The sequence below is a fragment of the Gopherus evgoodei genome, chromosome 10 (genome assembly GCF_007399415.2).
Source record: "Gopherus evgoodei ecotype Sinaloan lineage chromosome 10, rGopEvg1_v1.p, whole genome shotgun sequence".
Taxonomy (NCBI): Eukaryota; Metazoa; Chordata; order Testudines; family Testudinidae; genus Gopherus; species Gopherus evgoodei.
In genome coordinates, this window is record NC_044331.1 from 81,671,045 (window position 1) to 81,692,235 (window position 21,191).

The 21,191-nt window shown below is 45.2% G+C and overlaps 1 protein-coding gene and 1 long non-coding RNA gene across 5 annotated transcripts; one reads left to right on the plus strand and one right to left on the minus strand.

The window, feature by feature from the left end:
* Positions 1 to 428: 428 nt before the first annotated feature.
* On the plus strand, positions 429 to 7,097 carry LOC115659089. The gene is made up of 2 exons (XR_004002447.1): positions 429 to 1,752; positions 1,916 to 7,097. It is a non-coding gene; the product is annotated as an uncharacterized LOC115659089 (long non-coding RNA).
* LOC115659087 (hydroxyacylglutathione hydrolase, mitochondrial) lies at positions 4,463 to 21,170 on the minus strand. Of its 4 annotated transcripts, none has more exons than XM_030578869.1 (9): positions 20,977 to 21,170; positions 14,078 to 14,259; positions 13,191 to 13,255; positions 11,742 to 11,859; positions 10,409 to 10,517; positions 9,521 to 9,624; positions 8,912 to 9,013; positions 7,953 to 8,032; positions 4,463 to 7,268 (listed from the first exon to the last, which is right to left on the minus strand). In XM_030578869.1, the coding sequence occupies exons 1-9, from the start codon at positions 21,071 to 21,073 to the stop codon at positions 7,169 to 7,171; spliced, it is 957 nt and encodes a 318-aa protein (XP_030434729.1). In that variant the 5' UTR covers positions 21,074 to 21,170; the 3' UTR covers positions 4,463 to 7,168. The 4 variants fall into 4 exon arrangements, with proteins under 4 accessions (XP_030434729.1, XP_030434731.1, XP_030434730.1 ...); XM_030578871.1 differs by lacking the exon at positions 20,977 to 21,170 and adding an exon at positions 20,782 to 20,847; XM_030578870.1 differs by lacking the exon at positions 20,977 to 21,170 and adding an exon at positions 20,771 to 20,792.
* Between the last annotated feature and the right edge of the window lie 21 nt (positions 21,171 to 21,191).

Here is a 21,191-nt window from a genome sequence, read left to right on the forward strand (position 1 = left end):
AGACTCTCCAAATCTTTCTGAATCAGTCTTTCATGTGTCAAAATTGTAAGTAATAGCCAGGCAAGGGGGATTAGTCTTATGTTTGTTTTCTCAACTTGTAAATGTTTCTTTTTGATGGAAGGATTTTTACCTCTGTTTGCTGTAACTTTGAATCTAAGGCTGGGCGGGGGGGGGGGGGTGTCCCTCTGGTCTATATGAATCTGAGTACCCTGTAAAGCATTTTCCATCCTGATTTTACAGAGAAAATGTTTATCTTTTCTTTCTTTAATTAAAAGTTTTCTTTTTAAGAATCTGATTGATTTTCCTTGTTTTAAGATCCAACGGGATTGGGTCTGAACTCACCAGGGATTGGTGGAGGGAATGGAGGGGGGATGGTTAATTCCTCCTTGTTTTAAGATCCAAGGAGTTTAAATCTGTGTTCATCAGGGAATTGGTGAAGCCTCTCAAGGCAATCCAGGGAGGGGAAAGTCTGGGGGGGGGAACAGGCAGTGTGCCAGACATTGAATTTCTGGCTGGTGGCAGCGTACCAGATCTAAGCTAGTAATTAAGCTTAGAAGTGTTCATGCAGGTCTCCACATTTGCACTCTAAAGTTCAAAGTGGGGAAAGAAACCTTGACAGTGTGCCATGGAGAGGAAAAGAAACCTCAACCTTCTCCCCTCAGCCTCAGCTTCTCCCACCCACCAATCACTTATCAACATAACCAGCTTGAAGCAGCAACTGTGCTGCTGGCAGCTTGCCAAAGCAAATGCAAAGGTTTTTGCACGTACAAAGAGCTTTCAACCCTAGGGTCACATCATGTTATACAGCCCCATTTTACAGTTGGGGAAACTGAGGCAGAAGCTGAGTGCATTGACTGTCTTTTTACTTCATATTTATACAGCACCTAGCGCAATAGGGTCCTAAATCCCTGCTTGGAGCCCTCAAGCATTACAGTACTACAAATAAATAGTAATTAATGGCTTGTCCATGTCAAACAAAAAGGCTGAAACAGGGCCAAGCCTAGAACTCAGATCTCCTGAGGCCAGGGCAGGATTAAGGTATAAAATAACTAAGCTACAGTTAAGAGTCTTGCAATATGAGGGGCCTCTAAAAAAGAAAAAAACTGACTCCATTTCAGATTTTATCAAAATCAGTTGATAAATAAAGCAGATATGGGAAAAAGAAGATTCACTCTAAATACATTTTCATTCAAATATGACAAAAATATACACATCATTATTGACATGCGAGAGGCCAGGTCTGAGGAAAAAAAAAAAGATAAAAGCACTTGTAAAATTAGTATTTCTATGAGTAAGTCTGCTATCAGTCTCCTAAGGCAGCATTTTATTGGCCAGTTGCTACTGGTAAAATTCTGACTGTGCCTTCATAATTTATGAAAATAAATAATCTCACTGCTGATAAAATCTGGAAAAATGTGAGATTGGAGTTGGCAGTGTCGTGAAGCAATCCTGCCAAGCTCATACTCATGTTAGCGTGTTCTTTCTTCTTTTGATCTGTACATACATACAACTGTGTATTTTAGTGTGCATGCTTCATGTGCTAGCCATGCTTCACATGATTGAGTTTGCAGATGATCGTCTTATGGACTTGGGTCGAGTGGATCTTGAGGAGGATAAATTTGTGTTGGCTTCCCTCCGTCAGTTTTAGGAATCTTCACAGTAAATATCAAAGAATGCTGACCAAAGAATACACAGAGGATTTTGAGAGAAGTGAAGGAAGATATACATATATATCAACACATTTTGTACTTGGTGAGCAAGTTATTTCAAACTATCTGCATATATGATTTATAGGCTATTAAAGCCTATAATATTCATTATATTTGCCTCAGGAGAAAGCCACTTTCTCAATGCCTGTCTGGAAATTACCAGTCTTTTTTCTGGTAAATTCTTTCTTTCTCTTTCACACATCTAGCTTGTTGTCCCTGTGTGTGTCCAAGGTGTTTACTCGAGATTGATTAGTGGTCCTTGCGGAGACAGAGGATAGAGAAGTGAATGTGAAGAGAGATGTCTACCTAGAAAAAAGACTGGGATTTTCTGCTTGGCAGGTTTGGAGCATGCAAGACAATATTTTATTATAGGTAGTATGCGATGTAAAAATTCTTATATAGACTTATAAATCACACATCATATGCATAATACATTGTATTTTTATAGTATGGCAAAAGAAAAATCCCAACAATTCATTGTTTCGTAGCAAAAATTAAATTGGAATGAATGTTTGTAAATATATTTTATATATAGCCTGGATAAACTTTGTATTACCCTAACAAAATTAATCAAATATTTTTTCATTTATTCATATTAAAAGGATAATTTTCCTTATTCATGGTGTAAACAAAATGATATATCCTCTTGTTTTCCTGTGAGAACAGAGACAAAATAGCACTAACTTTCACAGAAATATCCTGGTTTCAGTGGTAGCTGGGTTAGCTGGTATCAGTAAAAACAAACGAGGAGTCCTTGTGGCACCTTAGAGACCAACAAGTATCCTGGTAAAACAACACAGGCTTTTGGCATATAATTTGTTGTGGTACAGATATATAAATCTCTATTTATAATTTTTTTTTACTGGTTTCAATAAAAACTTTCTGCTACTAATTTTAGTACCAATATTAGGTAATTCAGCATAACCCTTCATAAAAACAAAAATCAATTTATTGGAAAAATACAACCCATATACAATTTTCGATGGTTTGCTTATTACCTGGGTGTAATTCATATCAATATAACTAATAGTTGAGCTTTAAGCTTGTGGGTTATCCACATCCTATATCCTCTAAGAGTCTCATTGCGTATTCGGACCAGGAATGCCACAATTTAGATGCCCCATCATAGAAGAAAAATTTTCTGAGAACTCTTCTAGTAAATTGTATTATTTACTGTATTGTTTACTTCTACTTTACTTATGTCCACAATTAGTTCAAAGAATTTGTCTAAAATTTCTGTTGTGATGTCAACATTAGAGAGGACTGCTGAAAATGATCATTCCATTTTTACAACTTTGCCTTTGTATATATGCAAATATAAAGCTTTTGTGTTTATATATTCAATGTCCTTCCTGTGAAAATAATAAAAATTCTTTTTTTTAATGTTATGGGGCCTCTTACACATGACACAGTTTAGGGCCTCAGAATGTTATAATCTGGCCCTGCCTGAGGTCCAGCAAAGCAGCTGTCTTGTAACAATCATGGTACTTTAAAGTGGTTGAGTGGTTGTTTCTTTTAATTAGATTTTTAAAAATTGCTTCCTTTGCTACTATAATTAAACTGAGGGCTGATTATTAATTTTAAATTCATACATCTCTGTGTCTTCCTGTTTATTATAGCAGGTACAGAATTCTTGGACTTTTTGATGTCCTGATTGTGTATTAACCTCACTGCTGGGAAATAGCAAACAAAGGATAAGCCATATTGTGCGAGGGAGGGGGTAGATGCCAGCACTCCCAAATTCTAATCTCATTTATGCTAATGATTTACTGTGTGATTGAAGACAAGTCACCAACTGTTCCGGACCCAGTGCAGCCCTCATAAGCAGGTAGAATCTCCTTTGGATGCAGTGGAGATTGGACAGTTTCCCCCAGGGCTGAGTTTAAGCCTCTATGCCTCCATTCCCCCTCTTCAGGATGCTGCAGATAACAGCTCTGCAGGGAGCAGTTTGCTGTTATGTAGTTTAATTTGTAAGTGGAGAGCCAGGGCAGACCAGAAAGAACATTTGACTAAGTGCATCTGCTCTGTTGCCAACCCTAAGTGTTCAAAAATCATGAGGCAGCCCCCACAAACCATGAACCATAGTTTGATTGTGGTCTGTCTTTTGCTTCACATCTGTTTAGTGTTGCTAACCTTCCCAACTATATTGAATAAGGTGGTTTGGGTCTTGCTTGGTAGCAGATGATGCAGAACTTCCAGCTTCTCTCCATCCCCCCAAATTGTAATTGTGTGTTCTCTCCTTCCTCCATGTTAAAGAGAGACTCTTCCTCTAACAGAAATGCCAAGACCAAAGGCTCAAAGGGCATAGTGTGTTTCAGGGCTGTCTTTTGATTTCCATTTTAAAGGAACAACCCTTAGTAATACATAATATTTACATTTTCATTCTTTCCCTTTAGATTACTGCCCCTAGTGATGCTCTGTTTACTCTTCTCTCCACTTTACAGTAATAAAGCTCAAACTGTTTTTCTTTAATTGAAAATGTACAGGTTTTAGAGACAGTTGAGAAATCTTTGTTTCAGAAACTGCAGTAATTAGACATTTATATATCACTTTTTAGAGTGCGTAAAAGTCACTCATCCCTAAATTTAAGTCACGTCACTTTAAAATACTTTCATCATGTGACTGCACTGGATGGTAAGCAAAAAATTAACTCAAATTCAAGAGGAGACAAAGTCCACCATGCCCACATTACTTATCAGCTCATAAACAGAAGAGGAGGAACTAGATTCAGAGGCTTGAAATGACTCAGCATTACTGTTTCAGCTGTGAAGCATTTATTGAAAAACACACATTTAGTTGTTAACTGTGCAATCTGAAGAGAGACAGGAGGAGAATGTAATTAGGAGCCCAGTTTATTAAGAGATGGGTGTCAGAATTTTTCAAGTGTGTATTCTACCACTTTGTGCTCATATCATGTTCTCACCAGCAAGATGAAAACACCACACAGTCAAGTCCTACAGAAACTGTCTCTGCAAGCTTCCCTCCCCTGAGGCCCTGCTCCTAAGGTACATGCATCTGTGGACATCAAACGTAAGCCTAAGGACACAGAACTTGCACTGTAACAGTGACAGGTGTTAGAAGGGAAAGTATTAATAGCAACATGTATCTTTGCTGCATTTGAGCAGTAACCACTGCAGAGTTAAAATAGAACTACAGTAGCCACACGGTGAATAGTATTCACCCTCCCAGTGATCACATATCCAAATGTGGGCACTCTTACATGGCTTATGGCTCTTTAAAAAGGGGGGTGGGAAGAGGAGAGTGAAAGAGGTTTACAGTGGTATCCCGGGATGAAACCTAGACTCTGAGCACTTTACAAACCTATACACAATATTCCTAGCCCCCTGGAAGGCAGGACATCCATGCATTGTTTAACCATGCAGAAACTGAGGGACAGAGGTGGTCAGGGGCCTGTCAAAGGTCAGAAAGACTCTGGCAAGGGGAGCCAGGACTCCTCTGCTCTAGCCACTTGGGGTGGGAGGGAAGTTACTTTTGAAAACTATCCTCCTTAAAGCACAGTTCTCTGAAGATTCTAGTGACACCAGCTCTGGCTCAGAGATGCAGCTATGGAAGTTGCTCCGAGGAGGACAGTACAAGCAGCCTGTGTTAATAGGCTGCTTTTGGCCATGTATTTAGAAAAAGCCTTTTTAATAAGGGGGCTGAAACGAACACTGATTCATGGCACAGGTGGCAAGGGAGCACTGACACCATGGCTAGCCCTCCCCCCCCCATCAGCTCACCTGAAGCCTGTCTTCCAACATGGACACTGAAAACTCTGGGCAGCAGTTCTGTGACATGGCAAAATTCTGCATATTCTCTCCCCACCCCAGCAGTTACGGAGAGATCTGGAAGACCATTCTTTGCTCTGAAAGAGACCAAGTGGTCCTTTTTGTCCAGACTATCAAACCACAAGCAGCATGAAAACAAAGACCCAGAGAAGGGGTGGGGAAAAAAAATAAAAAAAATCAGGCTTAATTCACCCCTCTGTGCCATGCAAGGTCTCTCCAGGGAGGCAGGGTTTACATGCTGTCGAGCCACTTTCATAAAATTATGCTCTGTTCACTAGGATTAACAGCCTGTTTAAATGAGCACAGCAGTCTGGGAGTTCCCATTGTGTCTGTTTCAGGCTGGCTGCCCACTCCGATCATCTAGATGTGCCTGCCGTTCAAACCAGGGCAAGGAAAGGAAAATTAAGTTGTGTTGGAAGACATCCTGGATCTGCCTAGAAACCAGACTTCAGTGCAGCTGAGCTACCAGGGCAAGCCTTGATTTCTTTACTACTGGAAGACTAGGAGGTTGCAGGAGCTAAGGGGTTAAACCAGGCAACTCTCGTTTCTGCTCCTTTTGAAGCAGGCCCTGAAGGGTAGCCACTGTTCCAAAATAGCTGGTATCTTGGTGATCTTGGGCACAACAGTAACCAGGACTCTTGAATCTTTTGGCTGGAGGGGTCAGTTAGGCTAATCCTGTTAGGTGAAAGTAGCATTTACAACATAAAGAAGCTATCCTGATGGTACAATGGTAGGAGAGGTTAGATCTATGGTCTAACGTAATATCTACTCAAACTTGTAGAACATGCATTTATGCACTAGACCAAGTTAGTTCTCTTTAGGATCATACTGGTCTATCGGCCGAGTCCCTACCTCAGGCTCAGTGGTGTTACAGGCACGATTCATAGTATACTTTGGAGGGGAGTTCGTGGGTACATGCAAGCTGCTTTTTAAGCCTTTAATACTCAGCTGTTCATACTTGAAGGGACAGTCTGAAAAACATGCTGTCTAGAAATTATTCATCTCTAAGATGCAAAAGAAAAGGGGTGGGTGGGTGGTGGGGGGGAACTAGTCTCTAATGCAAGCTTGGACAGTCTTATTTCTACAGCCAGATGCATCCATATACCAAGCAAGTTTGGCAGCATATTTAATTATTTAGACCATTAATTGTTGGTGCCAAATTGAGTACTGCACTATGACGAATGAATGTAACAGATCTTAAAGTGACAGAATCAGAAAGGTTAATTTCATAAGTTGCAAAAGGATTCTTTAGACAGACATTTGGTTACGTGCATTCCACAGTTTTGCTTTAATGGTAGAAGTCTCCTGATCCAATCCTGCAGTCCATATGCAGGTAGATCTCCTATAAAGCTAACTGAGTCTTCCCCCGGTAAGGACTGAGCCCTCAAATGTGCCTTCCCCTCCCACCACCACATACTGAACCTGTGTAAGGATTCATGCAAAACCTCACTGCATCTGACAGTTTGAAAGCCAGGAATAAATATTCTTTAACATCTTATAAATATGCCATAGAACATCTCAACAAGAGCAAAGTGCTTTTTTCCCCACCCCCCCCTTAAGACAGTTTAAAAAAAACCTAACTGTGAATGTGTCTCCACCACAACAGAACAATGAAACTTCTAGTTCCTAAAACATGATAAAACTGACAGGCAAGTGTTTCAGGCAAAGTACTCAGTCTTTTGGTACCCTGAAGTTATCCTTCTCTTTTCTGATGGCTCCCATTGTTCGAATGGGATCGGTTTCCCCAGCATGCTGCTGGACTGTCTTCTCTCTAGCAGAAGTAAAATAGAAAAGCCAAATTTTATTTCACTGCAATAAGACTGTGTATAACTCAGACCTGGTTTCACATTTGAGTTGCAATCACACAAACTTCTAGGCAGTATTTTTTGCCAAGTGTCTGCTCACAAGATACTTATCGACCCATGAAGATGGGAGGGCATGTCATTGTTTCTTTGGGCTGATCAGCAGAATCCAGAACTGAGCCCTGTCATCGCATTCACAGCTATTTTAAGAACTGGTAAAGCTGCAGACATCAGCCAGAACAGATTGCAAGTGATAAAATCAACATGTGAGAGGAGGTGCTTACATTTCCAGATTTGCACTTTAAAATATACAGCATGAATGAGGAACATATCACTCAGCAAAGAAACAGATCTTCACTGAGTCAAATTTTATAGCACTCTTATACTTAGCCAATAATTACACCTTAATCTGTTGGCATAAATCTCTCCCATGATAAATAGCTAAGCATGTGAGAAGTAATGCCACAGAATCACAAGCTCTCTTGTGCCCCAAAATTGTTTTAAGTGACACCTGTCTCTATCTAAACTGAAATTTGCTGATGAAAGGCAGACTAACACGCTTCGATTGTTGCTTTCTTTAGAGGTCATGGCCTCCCCATTTCCTTATAACCCAGGATAATATGTGGATCAGCCAGCCATTCATACACAGATACCTCACTCGCATGAAGGGGTTGTAAGTAAACTCTTCTGCAATAGTAGACGGGATAGTTGGTTCACCACTGTCATATTTTGCCTGTAAAAAAGGGAAGGATTTCTATTTTTATGATGGGTACAGATGTTAAAAGTAATCATCTGCAGTATCATTCAGAAAAGCTAAGACTGTGTTTGTATTGCATCTAGCTGCTCTGAATGCCGCAATGATACAGGCTATCCACAGGCCAGATTGTTCTCACCAGAAGAAAAATGGCATAATCCTCCCCCAAATGGACACATATGTGCAACATTCAAAAAGATCGAGGACACAGTCAGATGCTGAGCAGCCCCATTCATAACCCCTCTAGAGGGACTGGGAAGGACAGAGGGAAGCCAGACATAGGGGCCAGTGCTGGCTCAGAGGGTCTGCAGCTGTCTGGAACCACCCTTTGGCATTGCTCTCCCCCTGCTCCCACCAGCAAGCCTACAGCTATAGCCTCTTTGGGATAAAGACAGTGTGCGAACTCCGCCCATCTGCCTCGCTACTACTGCTAGCCCCAAACCCCTTCGCGCTGCTGGGTTTAACCAAACCCAGAACATTACCTGCCTCAGCCTCCTGATCCCTGTCATTACCCTCACCCCACCCCTGCCCTCCACTTGTCTCAGCATTCTTGTCCCTCCCACACTCACTCTCCTCCTAGCACCACGGCTTCACCCACAAACCCTGCACAACTTTGATGGAGACATACAGGTCACCTCTGTCACATCACACTGGTGCTGTTGCCCTCCTTCTCCCTCTTATTTGTTACACTCACTGGTTGCATCTTGTCCCACACTTGACTAAGCACTGAGGCAGCGGCCAGATCTACTTGTGTTTGTATAATACCTCTCTCCGATCCCAAAAGAGGCTTTGGGCTGCTACCCCACTATAAAAATAATTGTAATAAACCACTAAGCCTAATGCCAAGATTCCACTTACCTTAGCCCAGGCTAGTTTTTGTTGGATGGCAGTGTTATTGGGTTCAACGTGACGGGCAAATTTTAGGTTGTTGATAGTGTATTCGTGACCACAGTAAACTCTCTAAGAGAAGGGGGAGGGGGAAGGGGGAAAAACCCAACATTACACTCACACCACTTAACATCCCAGGATCTCAAAGCACCATTACAGAAGTTAAGGCTGCAAACCTGGCTCCAGTGGAGTTAATGGCAAGGGCTCATAATCCTCTAGGACATGGATATATATTATAGCCACCTTACAGCAGCACAGGGCAAATGGGGAAGAGACCTGCCTGCCTGATGTCACATGGCAGAGCTGGGAAGAGAACACAGGAGTCTGGCTCCCAAGTCCTCTGCTCTAGCCTGCACTCCCTCTTTATGAGCAGAAGAGGGATCAGTGGACTTGTGCTCCCTTCTCCATGGACCCTGGGCTGTTCTACATGCCAGAGAGTCCCTGGCTATAGCCCTCATTCATTCTGAAGGATCGCGTCCCCCATTTTGAACAACATGGAATTCAGAAGGTAGTTTTCTTCTTAAGTCTGTAATAGGTTCAGCTTGGTTACTGTGCTAACATGAGATGCAGGATCGATACCGTTTCAGGGTCCAGGCGGCCTAAAATCTCTATCAGTGCTTTGTACATTTCCTCTGGGGTTCCCTCGAAGAATTTCCCACAGCCAGCCACGAACAGCGTGTCACCTGGGAGAGAGGACAGGACAGTGTCATGACCAGACCACACACTGGGGCAGACAATCCCAGAAAAAAAAAAAAATTGGTACTGTGGCTGGTCATAGCCATTACAGGCAAGCTTCCCACACCCAGTTTTAGCACTGTAACCAGGAGATGTGGCTAGAAGGCCATGCTAGAGATCCAGTGGGCATTGGTCTGTAAAGAGATATGTGATGGTGCCTAACTCTTGGTTGTTTGGGTATGTTGCTGAAAGCCTATTAAGGAGCAAGTAGATGTGTCCAAGTTCAAAGCATCAGAGCTACTTCACTCAAGAGAGGACCACCCCCAGGCTTCCAGAGACAAAGAGTCAAAGCATTACCCAGTAGCATACTCATCCACCTAGCCTCCCCCAGTTAACTACACAACTAACAAAGTGGTAAGAAAACACAGGAAAGCAAACATGGAATTTTATTAGCAATCGCTAATTTGGCCCAAGCCTCGCTAGCAGGACAAGTTTAGGGAGATTCCCATTTAGTGAGCTAGGGGCAGGGGGAGGGCACATGGATCAGTGTTCATGTTGTACTCCTCATCAGCACCCGGCCCGGGCAAGCTCGTGATCCAACCAGTGGACCAAATTCGATGATTAATCCTGGCCATGTGCCACCTGAGGCACATTGCACATATGCTAAGAAGTGAGCTGTGACTGTAACAAGGAAAGACCTAAACGTGGATAATCAGGAGAACGTAAGCAGAGGAAAGCCCTGCATTTCTCAGCAACACAGATCAGAGGCAAAAAAACCACCCAACTCCTCACCTGTAAAGACGGCAGGAGGCTCAGAACTATTTGGTTTAGTCACATAATAACAGATGTGTCCAGAAGTGTGACATGGCGTATAGAGGCATTTCACATGAAGAGATCCCACCTGAGGAGAAAGCCAAAGATTGAAGTTAGGCCACCGTGAACTGGTGTCAAGGGAGATTAACTCAATGCTTTTCTAGTTGTATGATTCAGGATGGCACAGTAATTCTGCAGGCAAGTTCTCAGAGCTGCAGAGTAAAATCTCACATCAGGTTGCCACAGGAGTTCAGCACTGTAAGGAGAGGGGAGCTTACCAGAGAACTGAGTGTATTACTTAAAAGCACGTACTGAGTCATGCATCCAACAAAGTGCGTATTCACCCACGAAAGCTCATGCTCCAAAACATCTGTTACTCTATAAGGTGCCACAAGACACTTTGCTGCTTTTAAAAGCAGGTACTGAGTCACTCATTTACATGCAGGGTGACTCAGCCCTTGGCGTGAATGAGGCCAAGCCAAAAGCAAACAAATTCAGAGACATACAAAACCCAAACAAGTTAATCAAGTGTAAACAGCTACTTCCAGATGCTGTGTTAAAGGGAAGTGGGCTATACCCAGAGAGACATACTAAAACAGCCTGCTCACCAGGCTACGGAGCCATTTATTACAGACATGAGTTAAAATTTAGTGCCACTTCTCCCCTCCCCCCACCACACACACACTTGCCAGTGTCTCCTTGTGCTTCCTTTTTATACATCCCTACATGTATATTTCTGCGACAAGCAGAATTCCTGTGCATCAGCAACACTGCAGCATGTTTTACTGCACAGGCTCCAAACGTAGCTGGCAGATACCTCCACTGCAGTTAAACAAAAGCTTCGTTTGTATAGCTTAGGGAGAGCACTCACTTCCTCGGGCCCAGTACTGCAGTCCAGCCAGAACAAAGAGGAGAGAGTCTTCACTCTGTGTCTGCTGACCTGTAGCAGCTCATTTTTAAACCTCGGTCTTAGATACTTACCTGGCCTCCATCACCATAGTATCTAAGCACCTCACAATCTTTAACTGCATTTATGGTCACTGATTCATGGTCACCAGCTCCTCCCTGAGGCTATGCCCCTAACACCCGTGTGAGGCAGGACAGTGGTATCCCCACTGTACAGCTGGAGAACAAAAGCAGGGACTTGTCCCAGGTCACACAGGGACTCTCTGGCAGTGCAGGGAACTGAACAGGTTATGACGACCGATGAACCCTCTAGTGGCTGTCTATGTAGAGATCTATGCCACCTGTCCAGCTCTAGATAGGCTTCTCAAGTGAAAGGCACATTCCAGATGTGTTATTTTTTTTTTACCTGAAATGATGTAGAGTGAGACACTTTCTGTGTCAAGGCTCCCACTCGGTTGTCTCCCCCATACACTCTTAACCCAGACTCCATCTTCACAAGCTTCTCGTTACCCCCGGCATGGTCCCTAGAAGGTCAAAAGGTCACATTTTGGGAAGCCACAAGATGCATTTCTTACAACTCTGGTCCTCCTCTGTCTACACTGCAAAGTCTGGCTAGTCACCGGGCATTGAATTTTGCCACCTTTTGTAGTATAAGCAGCTACTTTTTTCTGTTTCCCTGAACTTCACTTCCACACACACAGTTTCAGAAGATTCATGGTCACCAGCTCCTCCCTGAGGCTATGCCCCATCAAAGGTATTGCTTGATTTCATTGTTCAATTATGTTTTAAGAGGAAGACGGGGTCAATTTCTGCTGCGGGTTTCCCCACTGCACCTGCGCTGAAGTCAATGGGGTATGTGCTCCTTACAAGAAAAAAAAGGGGGGGGAGGGGACAAAAGCCAAGCCATATCACTGACAAGATGAGATGGTTTTCAGGGGAGCTGGGGGAAGATTACAGATCTCAATTCACACGTAACAGCTTTTTCTAGTCTTCAGCATGAGATTTTAGAATTGGATACGGTCTTTTCTGCAGAGCAAGAAGAGGGGCTAATGAGTCACAAGCCCACATCCTTAGAGGTATTTAGGCACTTAAGTGCCACTGAAATCAATGGAAGATAGGTGCCTAAATACTGCAGCAGATCTGTGCTTTGGACACTGTTGTGATGGGTGCTATACAAGTACACAGCTAGGTCAGTTAAACAGAAGCCCTTGTGTGAGTCATTCTATTTTATTGCTGTGAGAAAGCTGGTAGTGTCACCAGCTCAGTTCAATAGGCTAAGCTTGTATTAAAAGTGCTTCCTCAGAGCTTTCATTCCCACCAAACTTTAAATTAGACAGATTTACATAACACTCATCTGAACAAGATGCCAAGCGAGATGAAGCCAGGGCAACTGTCAAACCGGTTTCCTCATTCCACTTTCCCTTGGGCTTGATTCGGCTCTCAGTTATGCACACGCAGCATCCAGCAGTGATAAATGTATGCACGTACCCAAAGACCAAACTCTGCCTCCAGTAATCTACTTTGTTGAGGTCAGTCCTCCTGTCTCTGGATTGGATTCCAAGCCCAGTGAAGCCAGTGGGCAGATTGCCATTGACTTCAGTGGCTCTGGATCAGGCCCATTAAGCCTAACAGGGTAAAGGTGCCTGAGAGATGGCAAGGGACTGGTAAAGGTGCCTGAGAGATGTTAAGTACATTTCCACTGTGCCCTGGCTCCTCTGAGCAGGAACTCAAAAGGTGGGGACCAATATTATCTGGAAGAACCACCCCTGAATTGTGCTTTGGATGAACAGCTGCCTCCAGAAGCAATTCTGCCCTAAGGAAAACAGATTAGGACATCGTAGAACATGAGTGTTACCAATGGTGATGGGTGGTTAGAACCGTAGTCAGCTTCACGCCATGCTTTCTGACCACTTCCACAACCTACAAATAGAGCATCATCGAAACATTAGAATTCACATAACCTGGTGGAAGCATGGCCTTGACCATGAGTAGGGGCTTTTGTGCCTCAATTATGGTTTGTAAGCCCACGTCCAGACTACCCCGCCATATCGGCGGGTTAAAATCGTTTGCTCAGGGATCGATATATCGCGTCTAATCTAGACGCGATATATCGATCCCCGAGCGTGCTTATATCGATTCCGGAACTCCATCAACCCCAACGGAGTTCTGGAATTGACACAGAGAGCCGCGGACATCGATCCCGCGCCATCTGGACGGGTGAGTAATTCGATCTTAGATATTCGACTTCAGCTACATTATTCACATAGCTGAAGTTGCGTATCTAAGATCAATTTTCCTCCCCTAGTCTGGACGAGCCCTAAGGAACTGAGCCAGAACCTGCATCCCAGAACTTGGGCAAGGCTCCCATTAACTTTGCTGGGAATGATGCTGACTGCAGATCAGGTCAGTAGGGCTTGCCAGACTGGATTAGTCCAATGTCCCAGCTGCGGCAAATACTTGTTACTACATAGGAAGCCAAGAAAAGCCTCCCTACTGCACCCAGGGCAGATAAAGGGGGAAAAATATCCTTCCCGGTCATGTCTCAAAACAAACACAATTTGTTTACCCTTGTCCATTCAGCCGCTCAGATCAGTAATCATGACATTGTCCAGCCTTTTTACCCCTAACCCAGAGCAAGGCTCATGGTTAATCATTTTCTGCATTTAAATGCAGGGTTAGCTTAGGCTGCAGCAAGCCAAACCCAGATCCCCTTTCACCAGGCAAAGCACTCTGGAGCGTTACCTTCTGGGGTTGCACAGGGTCAACAATCGCTGCCTCTTTGGTTTCCTCATCGATGATGAGATACATGTAGTTGTCCGTGAGGGCCGGAAGCAGCTCCACCTTCATGTTGGTCTGTGTGACTATCTTAGACTTTCTCAGACCAGAGTTGGTGTGAAGGAAGCCAGCTCCTGGCCGTGTTGCACCTGGAGATGCAGAGAATATTTAAAAACAAGGTTGGTGCAGCAGCAAAACTGGAGGGGAGGAAGAGTACAGGTGATCCTGTGGCCCTGATCTCCAAGGCTCTGAAGGGCCCTGGAGAAGAGCAGCATGTGGCTTAATGCTGTCTCCCGCTGGAGCTGATATGGGCTGCCACATCCAGGAGGAAAATCAAGGGTACAGGAGGAGTGAAGCAGTATGGCCCTGCTTCCCCAGCAACACCCAGGAGAAAACCTGGAAAATCACCACAGAGATGAGAGACAGGCCCCACGCCACGGCGCTTACAGTCAGCAATGAACCTATGTGCATAAGCAAAGTTACACAAGGTCTTTTGTAGTGATTGCAGGATTGAACCTAATTTGAGACCTGACAGAGGGGTAACAGAGCAGGCAGAGGGGGGTGGAGAAGGGCAGACAGCTGTCACAGCAGAAGGACTTATGGAGTTATCAGCAAAGGCCAGTGTACAGCACACTGGAGCCAAAATAAAGATGTTTTAGGGCCATGTTTCTCAACAGTCAGTCCAGAGACCAGTGCCGGTCCCGGAGATCTCCCCGGCACAGCTTAGAAAGGCAGCATGCCACTCCCTGGTATCAGAAAGGTTGAGAAATGCTGTTTTAGAGCATAGACAGACACCTTTGGCTCATTCCTTGTAGGCACCATAGCAGCAACGTAGGGCAAAGGGGGAGAGAATGCAGGAAAATGCTGGCCTCCCGTCGGCATACAAGTTATTAGCCAACATATGCTCTGGAGGAAAGGTTTGGGTTAGTGAGCCACAGCCACTCAGGTGTGACAAAAACGAGGTGTTCTGCTGTTCGCTTTGGGTGAAGCGTTTAAGCAGATCCAAGACATTTCCCACAAAAACAGCCCAAAGTAAAAAAGAAGCTGGCTTAACTCCACACGGAATCAGTATCTAAGAGAAGAGCTAACAGGCAAAAGGATCAGCCATTTAGATGGCGGGGATGAGCAAGAGATGAGAGCCCACCTGGCCTCCTCTTTCTTGAGCCTCTAGTCACCTACTCACCAATTTCAGGGCTCCTATGTGTAGGTATTAAATAAAGACACTCCATTCAGGAGGATTACTGTAACCTGTAAAATCCTGCTCAGTGTAAGCCAGTTGTTCAGGATGAAATTCACTTCTATGGAGAGGGCCAGCACAACAATAGCATTACAGAATCACTGAGAGATGCAAGACCAAGGCCCCACTGTGCTGGGTGCAGTACAGACACACGCAGTTAGAGACAGTCCCTGCCCCAAGGTACATACATTATAAACTGACACGGTGGCGGCCCAGAGAGGGGAAGTGACTTGCCCAGAGAGGGGAGATCACACAGCAGCTCAGTGACACAGGTAGGAATAAAACCCAGTGCTGCTTCCCCACAGTATGGCTTGTGCTGGCTTCTGTCTGTGGGATAGTTTCATCCACCACAGATAAGAGAATAGGAAAGAAGAAATATCTAAGTTTCTGGAAGAGGTTTCCAAACAGGCTTTGGGATGCACAGTACATAGGCATCGCAACAGTGGAGACACGCCAGACCTAGAGCTACAATCCAGCTTCATCAGTGTTATGAGCATTTGGCACATGGAAAAGCCTTTAAGCCACAACCTTTCACACACACACACACACACACACACACACACACACACACACACACACACACACACACAGTTTGAGCCCCTCTCCCTCCCCCAGGACATGTAAAGTATTTCTAAAATTTAGATTACACACTCACACACACCTAGAAGTGCAGGAGAAATTAGGACTTTGGAGACACAATGCACCAACAGGAAGTGCAGGGAAACAGTCTCCCTATGACACTTCATAGCCAGCTCTTACAAGACGAGTTCAATGAAAGACCTTCTCTCCCCCCATTTGTTCCTTCCCCCAAGAATCTTCCACCCTCTCCATATCCTCTTTCCTCCAATGGCTTGGAAGCCTCTAAAGGGAAGAGGCAGGACAATGCAGTACCTCAGCAGAGACTAACAGCAGCTACAAGCATCAACAGGGATTTTAAGCAACAAGAAACAGCTTCAGCGACGGAGCAGTTCTACTGATCCACTATGTTGCTTGGAGCTCTATTAACACAATCCTCCTTAAGTAGGTCACTGAGTCTCAAGAAGGACCAGTCCCCCACTCTGTTAGCGTGACAAAAACTGAAGCCAAATTGAAGTTCCTTATGGCAGCTGCTGACCTATTTAGTCAAAAGTGTCTCATCCTGCTGACAGCAGCAGCTCTTTGGCTAAGCAGCAGAACCCATTTCTGTCCCAACCCTGAGAGACTTTTCAGGCAGTTTCTCCCTTGCAGAGCTGCCAACTGTTGCAATTTTATCACTAGCTGGCATTTTTCTTAAAGCCCCAGCTCCTGGAGGTAGGGGATTGTGTGAGAATCTCAGCCTGCATTTTAAAACTAGGATTCTAGCCCCCACATTGCAGGCAAAAACCTGATGACCTAGATGCACCCTAAAGGCTCAGAACTCAGAAGCCAAATAAAAAGATCCCCCAAATATTTAGCCTTTTTTTTTTTTTAAAAAAAAGTCTCATGGTTTTCTGAGGCCTGACAGGATTTTTGTCTGTTTGCAATTGGCAATGTTGTGCTTGCCAAGATGAAATGCCCTTCTCTCCCTCTCTCACGATGTAGAGTCTGCCCATGGCTATATCAAATGTCCAGATGAATGTACTTTCAGTCTGATCTAGCTTCTGACGAAGCCAGTGGGTAGAACTGCCCTAGCAAGGGCGGAACCTGCTCTCCTGAGCAAACAGCCTCATATGGGAATTCAGCCGTCCATCTGCCCAGAACAGAAACAGCTGTCCTAATGCCAGCGAGAACTGATGCACAGCAAAGGAGACAACCGTGTTGCTTTGAACTGTGCTGACACAAGGGGCTGGTGTTTCATTTTACTCCCAGGACTCCAACCTAGTGTTTTCTGAGATTTGGCAAATCATAATTTTCCTGGAGTGCCATAGGCACAGCTGGAAACAGAAACTGCAATCAAGGCAGCTTCTGAACAAGCCTCTCAGACAGCTCAGTAATGTCCATGTTTGAGGAGAGACCTTGTAGTCTTGTTATAGCTTATAAAAAACAAGACCTGTAGAACTTTAGACTATATGTTAAATCTACTGCAGAGCTTCACTTTGCAATCATCAGAATCTCTGCAACCACCTCAGTACTAGCAAGTGTAATAACCTGTTGGAAAACTTATGAGGCAGACAATTGTTGCTGTAGGTCCTCTTTGGCTTATTTATCTGACCCAGAGTCCTCCCCTCCACATCTCCGGCATATTAAATTAGAGCTGTAAGATTAGCAAAGGAAGAGAGGGCAAGAATCTAAAATGCAATACTGCAAAGCAAATCCAACTCCGAAGCACAATAGAGCATACACGTCAAAGGTATTTGACGCAGAAGACACTTTAGCATCCATACCTGCCAACTGGTGTTATGGAGCAGGGAAATCCCTTTTATAAAATAAGTATCATTCCTTGGCAGGAGAAATACCAAACACAAACCAATCCTTCTCCCCTGCCACAAATCTGATGTACTTCAATAGGTAAAACCATTTCCTCATCTCACCCAACTCCCTTTATAGTTAAATTAGGCTCTGACCCTGCAAACACTTATGCACATGCTTAAATTTTAAGTAAGGAAATAGTCTCACTGACTTAAAGTTAACCATACTAATATTTGCAGGATCTGGGCCCAAGTTATTGGCCAGATCCTTGAGAGACGGTTTTCATTCAAATACTTGCCCTTAAAATACCAAAGTGCGGTTGGAAAAAAAAAAACCAAACCCCCCTCCCCCAACAATAAAAGTGTGCACATACTTTGAAAGGCCCTCCAAATTTCCAACTGTATCTCGGACCTAGTTTTCAGAGCTGTTCTCATCTGGCTGACAGGTGTATAATTTCTTATCTGTGCACATCAAAATGCTATCAGAACTAGTTCTATTTAAGATGTCATTTAGCCTCATAACATTGCATAACTGGTCTCACTATCCAGTACCACGTGACAGCATTCATTTCAATGTCACTACATCAGCCTTAATAAAGTGGGCCCTAAAATATTAAGGCCTAATGGTTTTATTTTCATACTGTTCCTTAATATGTTATCATACTTGGGGTCTACTCCAAAGCCCAATGACATCGATAGAAAGATTTCCATTGACTTCAGTGGGTTTGGGATCAAGTTCTTTGGTCATATCTTCTGGGACCACTCTTCAGTGTGCAAGTGTGATTCTGCTCTTGAAGACGGGCATGTTTGCAGATAGGAAACTGTTCCCATTATCCAGCATATGGATGTATGCTGAGAACACAAAGAAGGAAAGAAGCAGAGTTTAATGCAAGATTTCTGTATTAGAGGTGTTATGAATCCATTCCTTCTACACTATTAGGGATTAGATAGCAAATCTATATTTATATTCTGAATCTGGTACCTGCATGTTTTGTGTTCTGCATTCACTGTTTCTTCTCCAGGTAGAATGGACTACAACAAACTACTTCTTATATCAGTTGTGATACTTTCTCTTTTTGGTCATACTGCTTGCATGGTTCTCAGAATTGCAATATGACTTATGCTTTTGTTTGTCTTGCTACCACCGGAAAGTGATTAATGCAATGTGCATAGTACCTCCCAGAAATACATCTGAGAAGGGCCAGTCACATAATTACCTTAACACTACTTAGCAGTTATGTAAAGCTTTACATGTTCAAAGCACTATACAAACATTCAAGTTCCGCCAAACTGAGGAGTCCCTAATGAGCCAAAGGGATGACAGAGTTGCTCATAAAATACTGTACACTTTTCAAGTTTGACAGCAAATGTAGTCAAGAACAGATGGTTTAGGGTCATTCCTACAACTGGACCCATGTTAAAATTCTCTGCTCCTTACTTCACTGGGACTCGGGGTGATAAATTCACATTTAAATCAGAGTTTCAAAGAAGTTCTGTCACTGATTAAGTTTGTTATGGTTTCTAAAAGTTACTAATACAACCCCTCACCCACAAAATATTTTTAGTTTATCAATAAAAGCAGCCAGGGCTGGGTTTTCCGAATATTCTACTGGAGCCTTTCCCACCCAATCATCCAGGCACAGGAAGGCCAGAAAGGAAACAGACAATAAGAAAAAAGGAAACCTCACCTAAATGCAGCCAATCTATGGAGTGAACTATCCCCAAAAAATCCCTCAAGCCCTACATGCCGAAACAACAACATTCAAGCTGTAAGCTCCCGAGGCGTCATAACCAGGGTTAGAGCCCAACAGGAAGGGAAGCGCCTGGGGCTCTGATTTTTTAACCTGATGGTCCATTTTTAACTAGGGGATGGTTTTCCCCACATTGTCCTTGTTCAGTACAGGGGGGAGCCCCATTAGTCTGTATCCACAAAAACAACAAGGGGTCCGGTGGCACCTTAAAGACTAACAGATTTATTTGATCATAAGCTTTCCGCTTTAACCCACGAAAGCTTATGCCCAAATAAATCTGACAGTCTTTAAGGTGCCATCCGACTCCTAGTTGTCCTTGTTCAGCCGCCTGCAAGGTTATTTCAAGCCCAGCCCTGAAATTATTACAACGGCCCAGCCAGAGGCAGACACACCCTGGCCCAGATCAACTAGACAGGGCTAGTGCAGCCCCAAAAGGGCTCTCTCCTGCGGCCCGGAGCAGACACACAGCGGGGGGAAGGAATTCCCCACCCCCCGGCTCTCTGCCCCCCTGCAGGCTCGCTCATTTCCTTCCCCAGCTGGCGGGGGAACTATTGCAGCGGCAATAATGCAACGCGTTGGGCACGGCCAGGGTGTCCCCGGGGGCGAGCCCCGCAGCGGAGCCCGCTCCGGCAGGTGGTGCCTGCAAAGAGCCTCCCGGGCCGCCTGGCAGGAGCGCCCAGCGCCGCCACGTACCCGCTCGGAGCCCCGCCGCAGCTCCCAGGAAAGCCAACACGCTGCCGAGCCTCCGCCTGCTCCCGCAGACCATGGTCCAGGGCGGCGGGGCTGCATCAGAGCCAGCCCCAGCCTCAGCCCCTTTTCCTTTCCTCCCTGACCCCGCCAGCCAATCGCGGCGCCGCTCGCAGGACCAGCCCTCCCCAGCTGGGGGGCGAGCCCGGGACTCCGGCGTGCAAGGCAGGCCGCCCGCAGGGCTGGAGTCACCGCTGGCCTCCTGTCTCCTGCGGTCGGGTCTGCGCCGCCCCATGCCCCGGCGCTTGCAGAGTCCCCCCGATTGCACCGACCCCTGCCCCGGCGCTTGCGGAGTCCCGCCGATTGCACCGACCCCTGCCCAGACCCTTGCAGACTCCCCCCGATTGCACCGACCCCTGCCCCGGCCCTTGCAGACTCCCCCCGATTGCACCGACCCCTGCCCCGGCGCTTGCAGAATCCCCCCGATTGCACCGACCCCTGCCCCGGCGCTTGCAGAGTCCCCCCGATTGCACCGACCCCTGCCCCGGCCCTTGCAGAGTCCCCCCGATTGCACCGACCCCTGCCCCGGCCCTTGCAGAGTCCCCCCGATTGCACCGACCCCCTGCACACCAAGCGATCAGAGAGGCGGCTCGCTCCTTAAGCAGTTCCCTGTCCTCCTATGTAACATCCTTGCACTCCCGCTGATTGCATCAGGGACGCTGCACCATTGGCGGGGTGACCCACCCGGTGCATTTTAATGGAGTACACCGACCCGGCAGCAGCCGAAGGACGGGGGAGAGGCTTCGCCTGCTCGTTTCAACTCACTTCTCCTGGGATTTTTTGTTTGTTTTGGTCTCGTCTCCACTTTGTTCACATTTCTGTTTATTGCATTAGGGACAAGGTGCAACTTGCCCTGGTGCATTTCATTCCTTCAAACGGCTGGTAAGCTGTAAAGTACCCATTGCACGGCATTTGAAAGGAAAGTAATATATGCTGATAGGAATCGGCGAGGGTGCCGAGCAATGCATTAAATTCACTCA